Source organism: Rutilus rutilus, assembly GCF_951802725.1.
Source record: "Rutilus rutilus genome assembly, chromosome: 3".
Taxonomy (NCBI): Eukaryota; Metazoa; Chordata; class Actinopteri; order Cypriniformes; family Leuciscidae; genus Rutilus; species Rutilus rutilus.
Genome location: NC_140211.1, coordinates 18,673,434 through 18,693,740, shown reverse-complemented (window position 1 = coordinate 18,693,740; position 20,307 = coordinate 18,673,434). Strand labels below are relative to the sequence as shown.

The 20,307-nt window shown below is 40.8% G+C and overlaps 1 protein-coding gene across 1 annotated transcript in view; it reads right to left on the bottom strand.

Annotated features, from left to right (window-relative positions):
• The window catches only part of LOC311288245 (IgGFc-binding protein-like), a 43,433-nt gene that overhangs the window by 10,779 nt on the left and 12,347 nt on the right, over positions 1–20,307 (bottom strand). Inside the window, exons 11-60 of the mRNA XM_084405553.1 lie at positions 20,075–20,268; positions 19,839–19,983; positions 19,497–19,741; positions 19,238–19,386; positions 19,019–19,147; positions 18,773–18,911; positions 18,535–18,676; positions 18,201–18,397; positions 17,958–18,096; positions 17,269–17,385; positions 16,926–17,050; positions 16,430–16,575; positions 16,069–16,212; positions 14,678–14,785; positions 14,399–14,568; positions 13,816–14,018; positions 13,533–13,674; positions 13,036–13,229; positions 12,800–12,944; positions 12,459–12,703; positions 12,200–12,348; positions 11,981–12,109; positions 11,735–11,873; positions 11,500–11,641; positions 11,167–11,363; positions 10,922–11,060; positions 10,225–10,341; positions 9,882–10,006; positions 9,387–9,532; positions 9,026–9,169; positions 8,416–8,523; positions 8,137–8,306; positions 7,560–7,762; positions 7,277–7,418; positions 6,780–6,973; positions 6,544–6,688; positions 6,204–6,448; positions 5,945–6,093; positions 5,722–5,850; positions 5,476–5,614; positions 5,246–5,387; positions 4,913–5,109; positions 4,668–4,806; positions 4,023–4,139; positions 3,687–3,811; positions 3,272–3,417; positions 2,272–2,415; positions 2,063–2,170; positions 1,784–1,953; positions 1,193–1,395 (exon numbers count right to left, since the gene is read on the bottom strand). Coding sequence (XP_084261679.1) covers positions 1,193–1,395; positions 1,784–1,953; positions 2,063–2,170; positions 2,272–2,415; positions 3,272–3,417; positions 3,687–3,811; positions 4,023–4,139; positions 4,668–4,806; positions 4,913–5,109; positions 5,246–5,387; positions 5,476–5,614; positions 5,722–5,850; positions 5,945–6,093; positions 6,204–6,448; positions 6,544–6,688; positions 6,780–6,973; positions 7,277–7,418; positions 7,560–7,762; positions 8,137–8,306; positions 8,416–8,523; positions 9,026–9,169; positions 9,387–9,532; positions 9,882–10,006; positions 10,225–10,341; positions 10,922–11,060; positions 11,167–11,363; positions 11,500–11,641; positions 11,735–11,873; positions 11,981–12,109; positions 12,200–12,348; positions 12,459–12,703; positions 12,800–12,944; positions 13,036–13,229; positions 13,533–13,674; positions 13,816–14,018; positions 14,399–14,568; positions 14,678–14,785; positions 16,069–16,212; positions 16,430–16,575; positions 16,926–17,050; positions 17,269–17,385; positions 17,958–18,096; positions 18,201–18,397; positions 18,535–18,676; positions 18,773–18,911; positions 19,019–19,147; positions 19,238–19,386; positions 19,497–19,741; positions 19,839–19,983; positions 20,075–20,268 — 7,760 coding nt within the window. The remainder of the gene's footprint in view (positions 1–1,192; positions 1,396–1,783; positions 1,954–2,062; positions 2,171–2,271; positions 2,416–3,271; positions 3,418–3,686; positions 3,812–4,022; positions 4,140–4,667; positions 4,807–4,912; positions 5,110–5,245; positions 5,388–5,475; positions 5,615–5,721; positions 5,851–5,944; positions 6,094–6,203; positions 6,449–6,543; positions 6,689–6,779; positions 6,974–7,276; positions 7,419–7,559; positions 7,763–8,136; positions 8,307–8,415; positions 8,524–9,025; positions 9,170–9,386; positions 9,533–9,881; positions 10,007–10,224; positions 10,342–10,921; positions 11,061–11,166; positions 11,364–11,499; positions 11,642–11,734; positions 11,874–11,980; positions 12,110–12,199; positions 12,349–12,458; positions 12,704–12,799; positions 12,945–13,035; positions 13,230–13,532; positions 13,675–13,815; positions 14,019–14,398; positions 14,569–14,677; positions 14,786–16,068; positions 16,213–16,429; positions 16,576–16,925; positions 17,051–17,268; positions 17,386–17,957; positions 18,097–18,200; positions 18,398–18,534; positions 18,677–18,772; positions 18,912–19,018; positions 19,148–19,237; positions 19,387–19,496; positions 19,742–19,838; positions 19,984–20,074; positions 20,269–20,307) is intronic.

Here is a 20,307-nt window from a genome sequence, read left to right as displayed (position 1 = left end):
ACATGGCCACATTGAGAGGAATGAGTTAAAACATGAACCAAATTTTTATTTTTATTTTTTTACCTGAAAATAAATCTTCACTAAGTTTTAAGCAATCCTATAGATTATGATTTATCCCAGTGACTCGATTAATTTGATCAGTTCACCAAAAAGGTTAATTTAGCCCAATGATTTGTTCAGTGACTGTGTGACGCCAGAAGGCGTCTCTAACTGGCTGCGTCCGAAAGCTTAGGCAACTTAGGCAAATTGCCCTATCAGGCAATAGGTGTGTTCGACTTGAAGAGGCGCTGCACAGACCGATCGGTGCATGACATCAAAGTACCGCGAGAGCGATCAGAGAGCAGACGGCTCTGTATGCTTTTGAATCGAATTTGATACAACAACCGGCCTTCAGGGCATCACTACAATTCGAATGAAGCACCTAATGACTTTGCGGCATGTGATACGCTCATTGGATTAAAATGTGTCTTGCACAGCAGAGGCTTGTGTTCTGTTGTTGAATTATTTACTCAACCTATTTGTTAAAACATCCAGTAGACCGAATATTTGGTTATCCTTTATTATAATTTGTCTGATATAACCATCCATTTTAAGTCTATCTATTTTTAATTTGATATTTTTTTCTAGTTAATTCCAATAAACTATCTGAAAGTGACAAACACAACAACAACAGCATAAATAAAACAGAAAACAGTAAAACAATCTCCATTAAAGTATTGATTTGCATAATTTATTCACGTCGCGGTGCATGGCTGGGAACTCACGTACCGTGTTAATCACAGCATTGTTTCAAATGTGCTCACATTGGACAGACATACAGAAGGTTAGTCATGAAAAATGTGACTTTTTGAGTTGGTGCTCTTGCTGTTTAGTGTTTAAAGCATTTTTAATGACAGACACAATGTGTTTGTCACGTTTTCTGAAGAATAATATGACAAACTTAGCAATTAATATGCAAACTAAAGTTTCTACGAATATCTGCTCTTCAAGAGGTCTGAATATTTATTTATTCTATAACAGAGAAATAGACGTCATGGATGATTCGAGAACATGGGACATTTTTAGACTTTTAAAATAAATTGTCTTGGTTGCAATGGTTTTGTGGATGTTTTGATCAAAATTTTGAATATTATTTTCATAATCTCGACCATGGCCCCAGAAGCCCACGGGTCGGCCCTGGTTTTAAACTCACTGGGTGGTAGGAGCCTGAGGGGTCCACACAGCCACAGTCTTTAACAGGAACACATTTGTTGCCACTGAGGATGAAGCCAGGGTCGCACTCACAGCCCTCTACACACTTCTCACTGCAGCCCGGTGGTCCATTGATACCCAGACATGTCTCCGGACAGGAGCTCACACATATGGAGTAATGGCTGTTTGGAGGACATACCAGAGCTGTAGAAAAATGAGGAAAACATCATTAACTGATGGTGAAAATAAGGTTAAAGTGCAGATGCAATGTGGAGTATGTAGTTTCTCAGTCCCATGTCCTCTTCCCCATGTGACAGCATTCCTGTCTCTACCACTCTGGCCTTTAAAGGCATAAAGGCTTCATAAATAATAAAAACAATCAGGCAAAAGTTAACGTAAGTGTTCAACTCTAGCTGCCCTATTTCAACCTCTTGAACTGCATTTACTTCAATAATTTATTTTGTCCATTAGAGAGAGCTGAAAGCTGACTTCACTGGGAATATGAAATGTTATTCTTGCACGGATGCAAGTTGGCAAATTTTGCTGAAAATTCAACACTTAATGCAATATGAGACATGTGAGTATGACTCACGACAGAAGCCTGGCTCCCTCCACTGATGGACAGGTGCACCTGCACTCAGGCAAGCATCAGTGTAAGCTTGAAGCTGGTCACAAAGGACCTGCTGCAGCCCTTGATAACGGCACATATCAAACACACAGCTCTGGAAGAACGGCAACGGGTCCACCACGTTTATACAGTCCCTGTGAGGAGAAAATGTGAGAGAAAGTGTACAGTGTTTAAGCACTAAAGGTTTTTCAAACATTGCTTATTAGCAGTTTTTGGAAATTTCATAGTTCGGTAAGTCCTAACCTAAAAGGTCCATTTGTGTCAGTTATTCTCCCACAGTTCTCTGGGTTTGACACCACACCCTCCAGCACAGGATCACAGGGTGGTTGAGGTCCAGGGTCAGGCTTGCACCTGAAAACACATCATCATTGAACAAATGAAGTCAACCTAATCCTCAAAACACTGTGCTGCATGTGCAGTTGTTAAAATGCAGAACAGAAAGAGGTACTGACGTTGCATCCTCGTCCTCATCAGTTTGCCAGCTGTCACCAAACTGATGTGAGCTGTCAGATTGGGAGCCATCTGGCTTAGTGAAGTCATTATTAGGGTTTCCATCGTAGTCTCCACACAGGCCACACATCTGGTCATAGTAGGAACTGATGAGTAAGAGAAGAACAAAGAGAGAGGTATTAATTTTAAGATGTTCATTTCCCCAGAGATGGTTTTTGATTTTTTTTCTTTTGTGGGATTTACTCAAAACCTATAACCCTTAAAGGGTTAGTTCACCCAAAAATGTCATTAATTTCTCACCCTCATGTCGTTCCAAACTCGTAAGACTTTCGTTCATCTTCGAAACACAAATGAAGATCTTTTAATGAAATCTGAGAGCTTTCTGTCCCTCCATTGTCAGTCTACGCAACTTTAAACCCCCAGAAAGATAGTAAAGACATCATTAGAGTAATCCATGTGACTCCAGAGGTTTAGCCTCAATTTTATGAGTGCTTTGTTTGAGCAAAAAACTACAATTTACCATTTTATTTACAAAATATGAATCTCCAGCCTGTGTTCACGAGAGCACCATGACACATGCGTGTTGACACGAGAGCGGACGTTGTTACATGAACGTGCGTTAGACATTCATATTTCGAATATTTTGAAGTGGTAAATTATGTTTTTTGGTGCAAAGAAAGTGCACCAGGTTAATCCACTGGAGTCATATGGATTACTTTACTACCTTTCTGGGATTTGAAGGCGGTAATTGTGTAGGCTGTCAATAGAGGGACAGAAAGCTCTCAGATTTCATTAAAAAGATCTTTATTTGTGTTCTGAAGATGAACAAAAGTGTTATGGGTTTGGAACGACATGAGGGTGAGAAATTAATGAATTTTAATTTTGGGGTTAACTAATCCTTCAAGAATCATGGTGGATCTTAGTGTTTCCTGACAAATACTTCAGGTCAGAGTTATGTACTGTGTATATATTTCAATGAGGCTGTTTTCAGAGTTTTAGTACCTGGGAACAGAGATCTTGGCGTAATGGTTGCCGTCCCACTTCACCTCCAGGCCGAACGAAGTTGTGAGGATTACATATTGGCCAGCAAGAGACAGAGAAATGAGCGGAGATGGCGAGTGGGGGAGGGACACCCTGAGTCCATTTACCTGGATGTGTGAAAAAGAGATAAACAATAGAGATGGATTGAAGACTAATGTTATCTTTGACTAGAAGAAATGTGATTATGAACAGATTAGGAACAACTGAAAGAAAATATTTTGGATGTGAGGAGTGTCTCAAAACTATTGTCTTTATTTACTTAATGTCACAATCTAAGAGAGACTAAAACATATTTTAGCTGTCTCAATTCTTCATCTCAAGATTACAGAATGACTTCAGTGGTGGTTTAATGATGGCAGCTGCTGTGGATACTGACCAGAGTTCTCCTGTTTTTCATCATTGTCACAGTGACACCATCAACAGTCACGTACAGTTTCCTCAGGTAAGAAAGACCAGAAATTCCTCTCTCTTCATTCTTACCCTCTATGGAGAACCAGGGGCCTGCAGACCCAGGAGAGAGGAAAGTAAAGTTATTTTAAATTCTTATTTAAACTTCATTTTTAAGTTCATTTTGGGAACATTTAATGTACATTGAATCAATATTAAGAATGGCAGGATTTTTTGTTTCTCCATAACACTTACTGTTGACCAAAGCATTCTAATGTCACTGCTGATTGTGGATGGATTTAACATGGTTTTGGCCATTGCTTACCAGTGTTGTTTTTACAGGTGCGGGCCAGAGTGTAGGTGCAAGTGCCCATGAAGCTGTAGTATTTGCCATCAAAGGTGTTATAATGAGGGTCACCAGAGATAATACAGTCTTGAGATCCTGGGGGATTGTGAAAAGATTAAGTATTTTTAAATACATCAACCATCTTTTAAGTGCTAAAGTTTGTGTAAAGTGCAATAGTATATTGTCGGATATACTTTTCGTATGTAATGAAAAGTTTGTGATGTTATAATCTGTTTGCATGCAATACAACATCCTACTACCATGGTATGCTATTATATAAAGTAAGTTCACACGCATAGTCAAGCTAGAGTCTCCATTTCTCTAGCGAAATATACATGATACAATGTGTAATCAAATATTAAGAAGGATTAATTACAAACAGCATCTGTCTTTCAGAGTTAATGCAAGCTAAGACCAGTTGTTGTCTTATTAATGCATATACATGCTGGACAAAGCCGAACTAGTATCTAAATTTGTTAGCTCAACATTGCAAAACTGGACTAGTATGATTTTAAGCACACATAAAAAAAATACAATTATTGCTTTAGCCTGACTGAAATTTGATGGATGGATGAAAAGTGAATGGAAATGCACTTACTGAGTTTACCTAAATATGGGACTCACCTTCTGGGTAACACCCAATTACACCATCCTGTACTCCACACTGTTCCATTGGTGGACAGTCAGCAGCACTACAGGAAACGGACGGGGGGTTACACTTACACAGTTGCTCACAGTCCTTGGTGTAGAACTCTTCACCTGGCTAAATCCATGCAGAGAAGAAATATGTTAGTTTGATGAAAAATACTACTTGATTGACTATAACAAACCATCACTGTCCTAAATGATTCCACATACAGTTTCCTCACCTGATAATAATGTCCATTATGACTGCAGCCACATGTGTCTTCTTTCACGCACTGGCCAGCACTGAGGATGTATCCAGGGTCACAAACACATCCTTCAGAACAAGGCCCAGTGCACTGATTTGGTGGAATTGGGTTACAGGAAGGTTGGCAAATTGGGGCGCATGACTCAAAATGACTGTTGGGTGGGCATTTCAGAGCTGGAGAGGAAGAATGTGTATTAGTGCTAGTCATAAACTTCACTCTATCTGAAAGTGTGAGAAATAGTACAAGCCATTGATGTCAGCAGTTTTTGTTAGAGTTTGTGGTTGAGGAATATGTATTTTTCAGACATACGACAGAAGGTGCTGTTTCTCCAGGGTCCAATTGTGACGCCACGGTCCTGACATTCGTTGACGTACGACTCTATTGCTTCACACAATGCAGAATGAGCTCCATCCAGCTCACACACATCAAACAAACAGTCTTGGAAGAAACCCTATAAACACAGGGTTAAGATCTGTAAGTATCTTTTATATGATTACAATTACACACTAAAGCATTTCAAATAATCTGACTTGACTCACATTTGGGTTGACTTTTGGATGGCAAGCAGCAAATGGGCCATTGGCGTCCAATATGAGACCACAGTAAGCCGGCCCTTCATACAACTCCTGCTCAGCATCTGTGCATCCTGGGGTCGGGTCGACCTCTGGCTTGTTACACCTGAAAGGCAGAATCAAAGTTAAGTCATCTATGATATGAATTAATAGATAACATACTGTAGATGAGTCTTTTAGAACTAACAGTGTGTGCATTGCATATTAACTTACTCAGGGTCTGTGTTCCAGCTGTGGCCAAAGTCATTGGGGTTTTGGACCAGTTCACCAGTCGGGGTCTGGAAGTCATCCTTAGGGTCTCCGTTGTAGTCCCCACACAGTCCACAAAGTTTGTCCTCATAGCTGTAAAATGATCACAAGCATGTAGAAACATTTAAAAAAGTGGATCAAGTTGTAATAATTATTTTTAAAAAACTTTTAGAAGAACCATACTCACTCCTTGATAACTTTAATGTCCATAAAGTGGTTTCCATCGTAACGTACAGTTACTCCAAAGTTCAAGACCACTGTGTAGTGCTTGCCAGACATAAAAATGTCAACACCACTGACAGGACTCAGAGGAATGTTCACGTTGGTACCATTGACCTGAGAAAAGTCAGAAAACAAAACTGTCCATTTGAATGTGGCTCTAAATAAGATGTCAACAGTATATGTACATTAGCAGTAATATTGAAATTAATATTCTTTTCTCTGACCTGCACAGTTCCTCCTTTCAGAATGGACACTATCACTCCCAGCGCATGGACATGAACTGCTTTTACATAGCTGATATAAAGATTGTTGTAGCGATTCTCATTGTCTGTGTATACAGCAAAGTGAGGCACATCTGTGCTGTTACAAGGTTCAGACATCAGGTAAGAACAGTTTCCCATGAAGTCGTAGCGCTGCTTATCAAAGGTGGTGTAATGGGGATCGCCAGAAGCAATACAGGTGGAAGTTCCTGTGAGTGAAAATATGTTGATGTCAAAAATATAAATTCAAAAATTCAAAAAAAATAGTTCAAGGGAATATTGTTGTTGTTGTTTTGTACATTACCTTTAAGGTAGCAGCCATGCACTCCACCAACCTCCCGACATTCTTCTGTCACAGGGTCACAGGTGTTGTCCACACAGTCGAAAGTGTAGTTGCCAGCACAGCGACACAACTTGGAACAGCCATTTCCAAAAATGATCTCACCAGGCTGAGTGTAAAAACAGAACAAGTTTAGAGCAAAGGCTTAGGTCCCATAAATGGATAAAAATGCAGCCTCACATCAACGACAATTCTTGTACCTCAAAGTAATTGTTTTCTTCATCCAGGCACCCACACTGCTCAATAGGAACACAGCGCCGGCCACGGAAAACAAATCCTGGTTTACAGAAGCAGCCGCTGATGCAAGAACCAGAGCAGTTGGTGGAGGGTTCTGCGCAGGTAGGAATACAGGCAGGGCCGCAATCAATGTATTCAGAGTCTGGAGGGCAGCTCACTGTTGGAACACATGAAGAGTTGTTTAGCTACACAAATCTTGTCATTTTTTCGTAGAGTAGGAGCAGGTACTCATGAAGTGATCTATTTTATTATCAGAGGAGGCAATGGGGGTCAATAGAGACAAAACAAATTGTTATATCTAAAGAGAAAGATAAAAATTAAATCTGTGATCTGTCAGGAGTCTTAATTGGTTTGTGTATAACTGCATGTGTGTATATTCACGATGTGTTAATATGTGTAAATTAATGTACCCGTACATGTGCTCAAAACATTATGTATAAACCAGTACTATAATTGTTACCACTTGGTTTGCAGACATAGTCTCCATCTTCAAGTTGGCAACTCTCATTAGGAAGACAGCTGGTGTCATAACACTGAATAGTTCCTCCACCCTCACATGTACACTTCTGCTTACAGCCCTCCAGAGACCAGCTCTCATTCACCTAAACATGGCCACATTGAGAGGAATGTCTGTCATTTTTGCAGTGGTTTCATGAATGTTGAAATCAAAGTTTTGGGTCTTATTTTCATAATCTCGTCCATGGCCCCAGAAGCCCACGGGTCGGCCCTGGTTTTAAACTCACTGGGTGGTAGGAGCCTGAGGGGTCCACACAGCCACAGTCTTTAACAGGAACACATTTGTCGTCACTGAGGATGAAGCCAGGGTCGCACTCACAGCCCTCTACACACTTCTCACTGCAGCCCGGTGGTCCATTGATACCCAGACATGTCTCCGGACAGGAGCTCACACATATGGAGTAATGGCTGTTTGGAGGACATACCAGAGCTGTAGAAAAAAGGGGTAAAGCATCAGTAAATTACTGTAAAATTAAGGCTGAAGTGAGGATGCAATGTAGAGTATTTCCCAGTCTCATGTCCTTTTCCATCAGTGACGGCATTCCTGTCATAGAAGTCTAATAAATAATAAAAGAAACCGACTAAAGCTAACATAAGAAATCGACTCTAGCTGTCTTTTTCCAACCTCCTGAACTCCATTTCAATAATTAATATTGTGCATTACAGAAAGCTTAAAGCAGGTTTGTCACTGGGAATGTGAAATGTTATTCTTGCATGGATGCAAGTTGCCAAATTGTACTTGTTCAGTATTAAAACGTTATACACTGTGCGATATGATACAACCTATAAGAGAGCATGACTCACGGCAGAAGTCTGGCTCCCTCCACTGATGGACAGGTGCACCTGCACTCAGGCAAGCATCAGTGTAAGCTTGAAGCTGGTCACAAAGGACCTGCTGCAGCCCTTGATAACGGCACATATCAAACACACAGCTCTGGAAGAAAGGCAACGGGTCCACCACATTTATACAGTCCCTGTGAGGAGCAAATGTAAGAGAAAGTGTACATTTGTTAATCACTAAAAAATATTTTAACTTTGTTTATTAGCAGTATTTGGAAATTTCATGGTTCGGTAAGTCCTAACCTAAAAGGTCCATTTGTGTCAGTTATTCTCCCACAGTTCTCTGGGTTTGACACCACACCCTCCAGTACAGGATCACAGGGTGGCTGAGGTCCAGGGTCAGGCTTGCACCTGAAAACACAACATCATCGAACATATGAAATCGACCTGATCCTCAAAACGTTGTGCTGCCTATTCACACGCTTCGAGCGGGATTTGAACCGGGGTCTCTGGTGTGAGAGGTGGGGGTGCTAACAAGGACACTTAAGATCACAGACTCTGGCCTCAAGAGGCGCACTAGTGACTGATGATAGTGGAGTGAGGTTTACACACACAGCTCTTACTGGCCTACATGCTTTAAACTCGCCCCCCCTAAACCTCACTCTTATCCGTTTCAACTGCACCAAATGTAACCTGTCCTACTCGACCCGCTCCGAGGGAGATTTGAACCGGTATGGGAGGCGGGCGCGCTAACAAGGACACTAACGGCCGCAGCCTCTAGCTTCAGAGTCGCTAACATGCCTCTTGAGGCTAGGGGAGTGAGGTTTACATACACAGTCTTACTGGCCTACCGGTAAGTCCATTACACCTGCATGTGCAGTTGATAAAATGATGAAAAGAAAGAGGTACTGACGTTGCATCCTCGTCCTCATCAGTTTGCCAGCTGTCGCCAAACTGATGTGAGCTGTCAGATTGGGAGCCATCTGGCTTAGTGAAGTCATTATTAGGGTTTCCATCGTAGTCTCCACACAGGCCACACATCTGGTCATAGTAGGAACTGATCAAATATGAGAGAGAGGAAAAAAGAGAGAGAGATTAATGTAAAGATGTTCGTTTCCCAAGAGACACTTCTTGTTTTTTCTTTTGCAGGATTTTCTCAAATCCTATAACCCTTAACAATCATGGTGGATCTTAGTGTTTCCTGACAAATACTTCAGGTCAGAGTTATGTACTGTGTATATATTTCAATGAGGCTCTTTTCAGAGTTTTAGTACCTGGGAACAGAGATCTTGGCGTAATGGTTGCCGTCCCACTTCACTTCCAGGCCGAACGAAGTTGTGAGGATTACATATTGGCCAGCAAGAGACAGAGAAATGAGCGGAGATGGCGAGTGGGGGAGGGACACCCTGAGTCCATTTACCTGGATGTGTGAAAAAGAGATAAACAATAGAGATGGATTGAAGACTAATGTTATCTTTGACTAGAAGAACTGAGAGATTGTTTTTCTTTTGTTGTAAAGGAAATATTATTCTTGAAGAAATGAAAAATGGACAGAGATATTGTGATTAGGAACAGATTAGGGACAACTGAAAGAAAATATTTAAGATGAAAACTATTATGTCCATAGTCCATTTACTTAATCTCAGAAATGAAAATTTCAGAAAACTAAAATATAGTTTAGCTGTTGACTTAAAATCTCAATTGTTGATCTCAAGATTACAGATGACTTCAGTGGTGGTTTAATGATGGCAGCTGCTGTGGATACTGACCAGAGTTCTCCTGTTTTTCATCATTGTCACAGTGACACCATCAACAGTCACGTACAGTTTCCTCAGGTAAGAAACACCAGAAATTCCTCTCTCTTCATTCTTACCCTCTATGGAGAACCAGGGGCCTGCAGACCCAGGAGAGAGGAAAGTAAAGTTGTCTTAAAAGTTTATTATACTTTCAAGTTTAAACTATTAAAACCTTTTAACTTTGTTTCAGGAATATTTCATGCACGATGATTCGAAATAGGATTTTTGTGCTACTCCATAACAACTACTGATAACCAAAGCACTGTAAACTCATTGCTAGTTTGGATCTTTGCACCCTGTCTTGGCCATTGCTTACCAGTGTTGTTTTTACAGGTGCGGGCCAGAGTGTAGGTGCAGGTTCCCATGAAGCTGTAGTATTTGCCATCAAAGGTGTTATAATGAGGGTCACCAGAGATAATACAGTCTTGAGATCCTGGGGGATTGTGAAAAGAAATTCAGTTTTTAATAAATGAATCAACCATTTGTTAAGGGCTAAAGAATATGTAGTTTGTTTAGTATATTGTATAATAATGTAATATTGTATATAGTGCATTATTTGTAAGAATAAAAAAAAAAAAAGAAGAAGAGGAAGAACAATAATATAAAAAGAAAAATAAAGTATGTGGTGCTATGACCTGTCCACAGTATACTATTACATAACATACATGTACATGTACAGTCAACATGCATAGTCAAGCCACATTTTCCCGCTCTTTGTCCAAGTATGCATGACACAATACGTAATCGAGTATTTGAAGAATTAAATACACATTGCATGTCACATTTTTCAAAGCATGCGCACAGCACTGACAGCAGTTGTAGTCTGATTAACATGTACAGGCTAGACAAAGTTAAGATACAATCACATGTATGATTTGATTACAAAATGACACAAAAATTATTTCAGACTAAATTGTTCACATGTTAAAAAGACATATTATTGCTTTAGTCTGACTGAAATCCTATTTAAATGTGAATGGAAACACACTTACGGAGTTAATCAAAGTACTCACCTTCTGGGTAACACCCAATTACACCCTCCTGTACTCCACACTGTTCCATTGGTGGACAGTCAGCAGCACTACAGGAAACGGACGGGGGGTTACACTTACACAGTTGCTCACAGTCCTTGGTGTAGAACTCTTCACCTGGCTAAATCCATGCAGAGAAGAAATATGTTAGTTTGATGAAAAATACTACTTGATTGACTATAACAAACCATCACTGTCCTAAATGATTCCACATACAGTTTCCTCACCTGATAATAATGTCCATTATGACTGCAGCCACATGTGTCTTCTTTCACGCACTGGCCAGCACTGAGGATGTATCCAGGGTCACAAACACATCCTTCAGAACAAGGCCCAGTGCACTGATTTGGTGGAATTGGGTTACAGGAAGGTTGGCAAATTGGGGCGCATGACTCAAAATGACTGTTGGGTGGGCATTTCAGAGCTGGAGAGGAAGAATGTGTATTAGTGCTAGTCATAAACTTCACTCTATCTGACAGTATGAGAAATAGTACAAGCCATTGATGTCAGTAGTTTTTGTAAGAGTTTGTGGTTGAGGAATATGTATTTTTTAGACATACGACAGAAGGTGCTGTTTCTCCAGGGTCCAATTGTGACGCCACGGTCCTGACATTCGTTGACGTACGACTCTATTGCTTCACACAATGCAGAATGAGCTCCATCCAGCTCACACACATCAAACAAACAGTCTTGGAAGAAACCCTATAAACACAGGGTTAAGATCTGTAAGTATCTTTTATATGTTTACAATTACACACTAAAGCATTTCAAATAATCTGACTTGACTTCACTTACATTTGGGTTGACTTTTGGATGGCAAGCAGCAAATGGGCCATTGGCGTCCAATATGAGACCACAGTAAGCCGGCCCTTCATACAACTCCTGCTCAGCATCTGTGCATCCTGGGGTCGGGTCGACCTCTGGCTTGTTACACCTGAAAGGCAGAATCAAAGTTAAGTCATCTATGATATGAATTAATAGATAACATACTGTAGATGAGTCTTTTAATACTAACAGTGTGTGCATTGCATATTAACTTACTCAGGGTCTGTGTTCCAGCTGTGGCCAAAGTCATTGGGGTTTTGGACCAGTTCACCAGTCGGGGTCTGGAAGTCATCCTTAGGGTCTCCGTTGTAGTCCCCACACAGTCCACAAAGTTTGTCCTCATAGCTGTAAAACGATCACAAGCATGTTGAAACATTTAAAAGTGGATCAAGTTGTAATAGTTATTAAAAAGACTTTTATAAGAACCATACTCACTCCTTGATAACTTTAATGTCCATAAAGTGGTTTCCATCGTAACGTACAGTTACTCCAAAGTTCAAGACCACTGTGTAGTGCTTGCCAGACATAAAAATGTCAACACCACTGACAGGACTCAGAGGAATGTTCACGTTGGTACCATTGACCTGAGAAAAGTCAGAAAACAAAACTGTCCATTTGAATGTGCCTCTAAATAAGATGTCTACAGTATATGTACATTAGCAGTAATATTGAAATTAATATTCTTTTCTCTGACCTGCACAGTTCCTCCTTTCAGAATGGACACTATCACTCCCAGCGCATGGACATGAACTGCTTTTACATAGCTGATATAAAGATTGTTGTAGCGATTCTCATTGTCTGTGTATACAGCAAAGTGAGGCACATCTGTGCTGTTACAAGGTTCAGACATCAGGTAAGAACAGTTTCCCATGAAGTCGTAGCGCTGCTTATCAAAGGTGGTGTAATGGGGATCACCAGAAGCAATACAGGTGGAAGTTCCTGAGAGTGAAAAATATGTTGATGTCAAAGATATCATTTTTTTTTTTTTATTAAAATAGTTCAAGGGAATATTGTTGTTGTTGTTTTGTACATTACCTTTAAGGTAGCAGCCATGCACTCCACCAACCTCCCGACATTCTTCTGTCACAGGGTCACAGGTGTTGTCCACACAGTCGAAAGTGTAGTTGCCAGCACAGCGACACAACTTGGAACAGCCATTTCCAAAAATGATCTCACCAGGCTGAGTGTAAAAACAGAACAAGTTTAGAGCAAAGGCTTAGGTCCCATAAATGGATACAAATGCAGCCTCACATCAACGACAACTCTTGTACCTCAAAGTAATTGTTTTCTTCATCCAGGCACCCACACTGCTCAATAGGAACACAGCGCCGGCCACGGAAAACAAATCCTGGTTTACAGAAGCAGCCGCTGATGCAAGAACCAGAGCAGTTGGTGGAGGGTTCTGCGCAGGTAGGAATACAGGCAGGGCCGCAATCAATGTATTCAGAGTCTGGAGGGCAGCTCACTGTTGGAACACATGAAGAGTTGTTTAGCTACACAAATCTTGTCATTTTTTCGTAGAGTAGGAGCAGGTACTCATGAAGTGATCTATTTTATTATCAGAGGAGGCAATGGGGGTCAATAGAGACAAAACAAATTGTTATATCTAAAGAGAAAGATAAAAATGAAATCTGTGATCTGTCAGGAGTCTTAATTGGTTTGTGTATAACTGCATGTGTGTATATTCACGATGTGTTAATATGTGTAAATAAATGTACCCGTACATGTGCTCAAAACATTATGTATAAACCAGTACTATAATTGTTACCACTTGGTTTGCAGACATAGTCTCCATCTTCAAGTTGGCAACTCTCATTAGGAAGACAGCTGGTGTCATAACACTGAATAGTTCCTCCACCCTCACATGTACACTTCTGCTTACAGCCCTCCAGAGACCAGCTCTCATTCACCTAAACATGGCCACATTGAGAGGAATGTCTGTCATTTTTGCAGTGGTTTCATGAATGTTGAAGTCAAAGTTTTGGGTATTATTTTCATAATCTCGTCCATGGCCCCAGAAGCCCACGGGTCGGCCCTGGTTTTAAACTCACTGGGTGGTAGGAGCCTGAGGGGTCCACACAGCCACAGTCTTTAACAGGAACACATTTGTCGTCACTGAGGATGAAGCCAGGGTCGCACTCACAGCCCTCTACACACTTCTCACTGCAGCCCGGTGGTCCATTGATACCCAGACATGTCTCCGGACAGGAGCTCACACATATGGAGTAATGGCTGTTTGGAGGACATACCAGAGCTGTAGAAAAAAGGGGTAAAGCATCAGTAAATGACTGTGAAATTAAGGCTGAAGTGAGGATGCAGTGTAGAGTATTTCCCAGTCTCATGTCCTCTTCCATCAGTGACGGCATTCCTGTCATAGAAGTCTAATAAATAATAAAAGCAAAAAGACTACAGCTAATATAAGAAATCGACTCTAGCTGTCTTTTTCCAACCTCCTGAACTCCATTTCAATAATTAATATTGTGCATTACAGAAAGCTTAAAGCAGGTTTGTCACTGGGAATGTGAAATGTTATTCTTGCATGGATGCAAGTAGCCAAATTGTACTTGTTCAGTATATGTTTAAAATGTTATACACTGTGCGATACGATACAACCTATAAGAGAGCATGACTCACGGCAGAAGTCTGGCTCCCTCCACTGATGGACAGGTGCACCTGCACTCAGGCAAGCATCAGTGTAAGCTTGAAGCTGGTCACAAAGGACCTGCTGCAGCCCTTGATAACGGCACATATCAAACACACAGCTCTGGAAGAAAGGCAACGGGTCCACCACGTTTATACAGTCCCTGTGAGGAGCAAATGTAAGAGAAAGTGTACATTTGTTAATCACTAAAAAATATTTTAACTTTGTTTATTAGCAGTATTTGGAAATTTCATGGTTTGGTAAGTCCTAACCTAAAAGGTCCATTTGTGTCAGTTATTCTCCCACAGTTCTCTGGGTTTGACACCACACCCTCCAGTACAGGATCACAGGGTGGCTGAGGTCCAGGGTCAGGCTTGCACCTGAAAACACAACATCATCGAACATATGAAATGGACCTGATCCTCAAAACATTGTGCTGCCTGTGTGACCGGTCCTATTCAACGTGCTTCGAGCGGGATTTGAACCGGGGTCTCTGATGTGAGAGGTGGGGGTGCTAACAAGGACATTTAAAGGGTTAGTTCACCCAAAAATGAAAATTCTGTCAGTAATTACTCACCCTCATGTTGTTCCAACCATGTAAGTCTTTCGTTCATCTTCGGAACACAAATTAAGATATTTTTGATGAAATCTGACAGAATTTTGACTCCTCCATAGGCTTCCAGTGTGACCGAAACTCACCGGCCCAGAATAGTTATTAAAACATCGTTAAAATAATGTAGTGCCACTGTAGTTACTTGGACTAAGTTTATCATGCGATGAGAATACTTTTTGTGCGCAAAAACAAACAAAAATAACGACTTTATTACACTTTTCATTTCCTTCTCTCTGGGCCTCGTAGTGTGTTTGCGCTGCGCGTCTGTGTTGCACGTCATCACGCAACACACACATGACCGGCGTCGGCCAATAGTGAGCCTACGTGGTGACGTGTAACACAGACGCGCTGCGCAAAAACACTACGCAAACCAACTAGACATCCAGAGAGAAGGAAATGAATAGTGGAATAAAGTCGTTATTTTTGTTTGTTTTTGCGCACAAAAAGTATTCTCGTCGCTTGATATACTTAAGATTGAGCCACTGGAGTCACTTGGACTATATTAACGATCTCTTTAATAACTTTTCTGGGCCAGCAAGTTTCGGTCACACTGGAAGCCTATGGAGGAGTGAAACATGGCTCAGATTTCATCAAAAATATCTTAATTTGTGTTCCGAAGATGAACGAAGGTCTTACGCGGTTGGAACAACATGAGGGTGAGTAATTACTGACAGAATTTAAATTTTTGGGTGAACTAACCCTTTAAGATCGCAGACTCTGGCCTCAAGAGGCGCACTAGTGACTGATGATAGTGGAGTGAGGTTTACACACACAGCTCTTACTGGCCTACATGCTTTACACTCGCCCCCCTAAACCTCACTCTTATCCGTTTCAACTGCATCAAATGTAACCTGTCCTACTCGACCCGCTTCGAGGGGGATTCGAACCGGTGTGGGAGGCGGGTGCGCTAACAAGCACGCTAGTCAGTCGTTAACATGCCTCTTGAGGCTAGGGGAGTGAGGTTTACAAGCACAGTCTTAATGGCCTACCGGTAAGTCCATTACACCTGCATGTGCAGTTGATAAATGCAGAAAAGAAAGAGGTACTCACGTTGCATCCTCGTCCTCATCAGTTTGCCAGCTGTCGCCAAACTGATGTGAGCTGTCAGATTGGGAGCCATCTGGCTTAGTGAAGTCATTATTAGGGTTTCCATCGTAGTCTCCACACAGGCCACACATCTGGTCATAGTAGGAACTGATCAAATATCAGAGAGAGGAAAAAAGAGAGAGAGATTAATGTAGAGATGTTCGTTTCCCTAGAGACATTTTTTGTTTTTTGTTTTGCAGGATTTACTCAAATCCTATAACCCTTAACAATCATGGTGGATCTTAGTGTTTCCTGACAAATACTTCAGGTCAGAGTTAAGTACTGTGTATATATTTCAATGAGGCTGTTTTCAGAGTTTTAGTACCTGGGAACAGAGATCTTGGCGTAATGGTTGCCGTCCCACTTCACTTCCAGGCCGAACGAAGTTGTGAGGATTACATATTGGCCAGCAAGAGACAGAGAAATGAGCGGAGATGGCGAGTGGGGGAGGGACACCCTGAGTCCATTTACCTGGATGTGTGAAAAAGAGATAAACAATAGAGATGGATTGAAGACTAATGTTATCTTTGACTAGAAGAACAGAGAGATTTTTTTTCTTATGTTGTAAAGGAAATATTATTCTTGAGGAAATGAAAAATGGACAGAGATATTGTGATTAGGAACAGATTAGGAACAACTGAAAGAAAATATTTAAGATGAAAACTATTATGTCCATAGTCCATTTACTTAATCTCAGAAATGAAAATTTCAGAAAACTAAAATATTGTTTAGCTGCTGACTTAAAATCTCAATTGTCGATCTCAAGATTACAGAATGACTTCAGTGGTGGTTTAATGATGGCAGCTGCTGTGGATACTGACCAGAGTTCTCCTGTTTTTCATCATTGTCACAGTGACACCATCAACAGTCACGTACAGTTTCCTCAGGTAAGAAACACCAGAAATTCCTCTCTCTTCATTCTTACCCTCTATGGAGAACCAGGGGCCTGCAGACCCAGGAGAGAGGAAAGTAAAGTTGTTTTAAAAATGTATTATACTTTAAAGTTTAAACTATTAAAACCTTTTAACTTTGTTTCAGGAATATTTCATGCACGTTGAATTGGAATAGGATTTTTGTGCTACTCCATAACAACTACTGATAACCAAAGCACTGTAAACTCATTGCTAGTTTGGATCTTTGCACCCTGTCTTGGCCATTGCTTACCAGTGTTGTTTTTACAGGTGCGGGCCAGAGTGTAGGTGCAGGTTCCCATGAAGCTGTAGTATTTGCCATCAAAGGTGTTATAATGAGGGTCACCAGAGATAATACAGTCTTGAGATCCTGGGGGATTGTGAAAAGAAATTCAGTTTTTAATAAATTAATCAACCATTTGTTAAGGGCTAAAGAATATGTAGTTTGTTTAGTATATTGTATAATAATGTAATATTGTATATAGTGCATTATTTGTAAGAAAAAAAAAAGAAGAGGAAGAACAATAATATAAAAATAAAAATAAAGTATGTGGTGCTATGACCTGTCCACAGTATACTATTACATAACGTACATGTAAATGTACAGTCAACATGCATAGTCAAGCCACATTTCCCCTGCTCTTTGTCCAAGTATGCATGACACAATACGTAATCGAGTATTTGAAGAATTAAATACACATTGCATGTCACATCTTTCAAAGCATGCGCACAGCACTGACAGCAGTTGTAGTCTGATTAACATGTACAGGCTAGACAAAGTTAAGATACAATCACATGTATGATTTGATTACAAAATGACACAAAAATTATTTCAGACTAAATTGTTCACATGTTAAAAAGACATATTATTGCTTTAGTCTGACTGAAATCCTATTTAAATGTGAATGGAAACACACTTACGGAGTTAACCAAAGTACTCACCTTCTGGGTAACACCCAATTACACCCTCCTGTACTCCACACTGTTCCATTGGTGGACAGTCAGCAGCACTACAGGAAACGGACGGGGGGTTACACTTACACAGTAGCTCACAGTCCTTGGTGTAGAACTCTTCACCTGGCTAAATCCATGCAGAGAAGAAATATGTTAGTTTGATGAAAAATACTACTTGATTGACTATAACAAACCATCACTGTCCTAAATGATTCCACATAGTTTCCTAACCTGATAATAATGTCCATTATGCTTGCAGCCACATGTGTCTTCTTTCACGCACTGGCCAGCACTGAGGATATATCCAGGGTCACAAACACATCCTTCAGAACAAGGCCCAGTGCACTGATTTGGTGGAAATGGGTTACAGGAAGGTTGGCAAATTGGGGCGCATGATTCAAAATGACTGTTGGGTGGGCATTTCAGAGCTGGAGAGGAAGAATGTGTATTAGTGCTAGTCATAAACTTCACTCTATCTGACAGTATGAGAAATAGTACAAGCCATTGATGTCAGTAGTTTTTGTAAGAGTTTGTGGTTGAGGAATATGTATTTTTTTAGACATACGACAGAAGGTGCTGTTTCTCCAGGGTCCAATTGTGACGCCACGGTCCTGACATTCGTTGACGTACGACTCTATTGCTTCACACAATGCAGAATGAGCTCCATCCAGCTCACACACATCAAACAAACAGTCTTGGAAGAAACCCTATAAACACAGGGTAAAGATCTGTAAGTATCTTTTATGATTAAAATTACACACTAAACTAAAGCATTTCAAATAATCTGACTTGACTTCACTCACATTTGGGTTGACTTTTGGATGGCAAGCAGCAAATGGGCCATTGGCGTCCAATATGAGACCACAGTAAGCCGGCCCTTCATACAACTCCTGCTCAACATCTGTGCATCCTGGGGTCGGGTCGACCTCTGGCTTGTTACACCTGAAAGGCAGAATCAAAGTTAAGTCATCTATGATATGAATTAATAGATAACATACTGTAGATGAGTTTTTTAGAACTAACAGTATGTGCATTGCATATTAACTTACTCAGGGTCTGTGTTCCAGCTGTGGCCAAAGTCATTGGGGTTTTGGACCAGTTCACCAGTCGGGGTCTGGAAGTCATCCTTAGGGTCTCCGTTGTAGTCCCCACACAGTCCACAAAGTTTGTCCTCATAGCTGTAAAACGATCACAAGCATGTTGAAACATTTAAAAGTGGATCAAGTTGTAATAGTTATTAAAAAGACTTTTATAAGAACCATACTCACTCCTTGATAACTTTAATGTCCATAAAGTGGTTTCCATCGTAACGTACAGTTACTCCAAAGTTCAAGACCACTGTGTAGTGCTTGCCAGACATAAAAATGTCAACACCACTGACAGGACTCAGAGGAATGTTCACGTTGGTACCATTGACCTGAGAAAAGTCAGAAAACAAAACTGTCCATTTGAATGTGCCTCTAAATAAGATGTCAACAGTATATGTACATTAGCAGTAATATTGAAATTAATGTTCTTTTCTCTGACCTGCACAGTTCCTCCTTTCAGAATGGACACTATCACTCCCAGCGCATGGACATGAACTGCTTTTACATAGCTGATATAAAGATTGTTGTAGCGATTCTCATTGTCTGTGTATACAGCAAAGTGAGGCACATCTGTGCTGTTACAAGGTTCAGACATCAGGTAAGAACAGTTTCCCATGAAGTCGTAGCGCTGCTTATCAAAGGTGGTGTAATGGGGATCACCAGAAGCAATACAGGTGGAAGTTCCTGTAAGTGAAAAATATGTTGATGTCAAAGATATAATTTATTTTTTTTAAGTTAAAATAGTTCAAGGGAATATTGTTGTTGTTGTTTTGTACATTACCTTTAAGGTAGCAGCCATGCACTCCACCAACCTCCCGACATTCTTCTGTCACAGGGTCACAGGTGTTGTCCACACAGTCGAAAGTGTAGTTGCCAGCACAGCGACACAACTTGGAACAGCCATTTCCAAAAATGATCTCACCAGGCTGAGTGTAAATACAGAACAAGTTTAGAGCAAAGGCTTAGGTCCCATAAATGGATAAAAATGCAGCCTCACATCAACGACAACTCTTGTACCTCAAAGTAATTGTTTTCTTCATCCAGGCACCCACACTGCTCAATAGGAACACAGCGCCGGCCACGGAAAACAAATCCTGGTTTACAGAAGCAGCCGCTGATGCAAGAACCAGAGCAGTTGGTGGAGGGTTCTGCGCAGGTAGGAATACAGGCAGGGCCGCAATCAATGTATTCAGAGTCTGGAGGGCAGCTCACTGTTGGAACACATGAAGAGTTGATTAGCTACACAAATC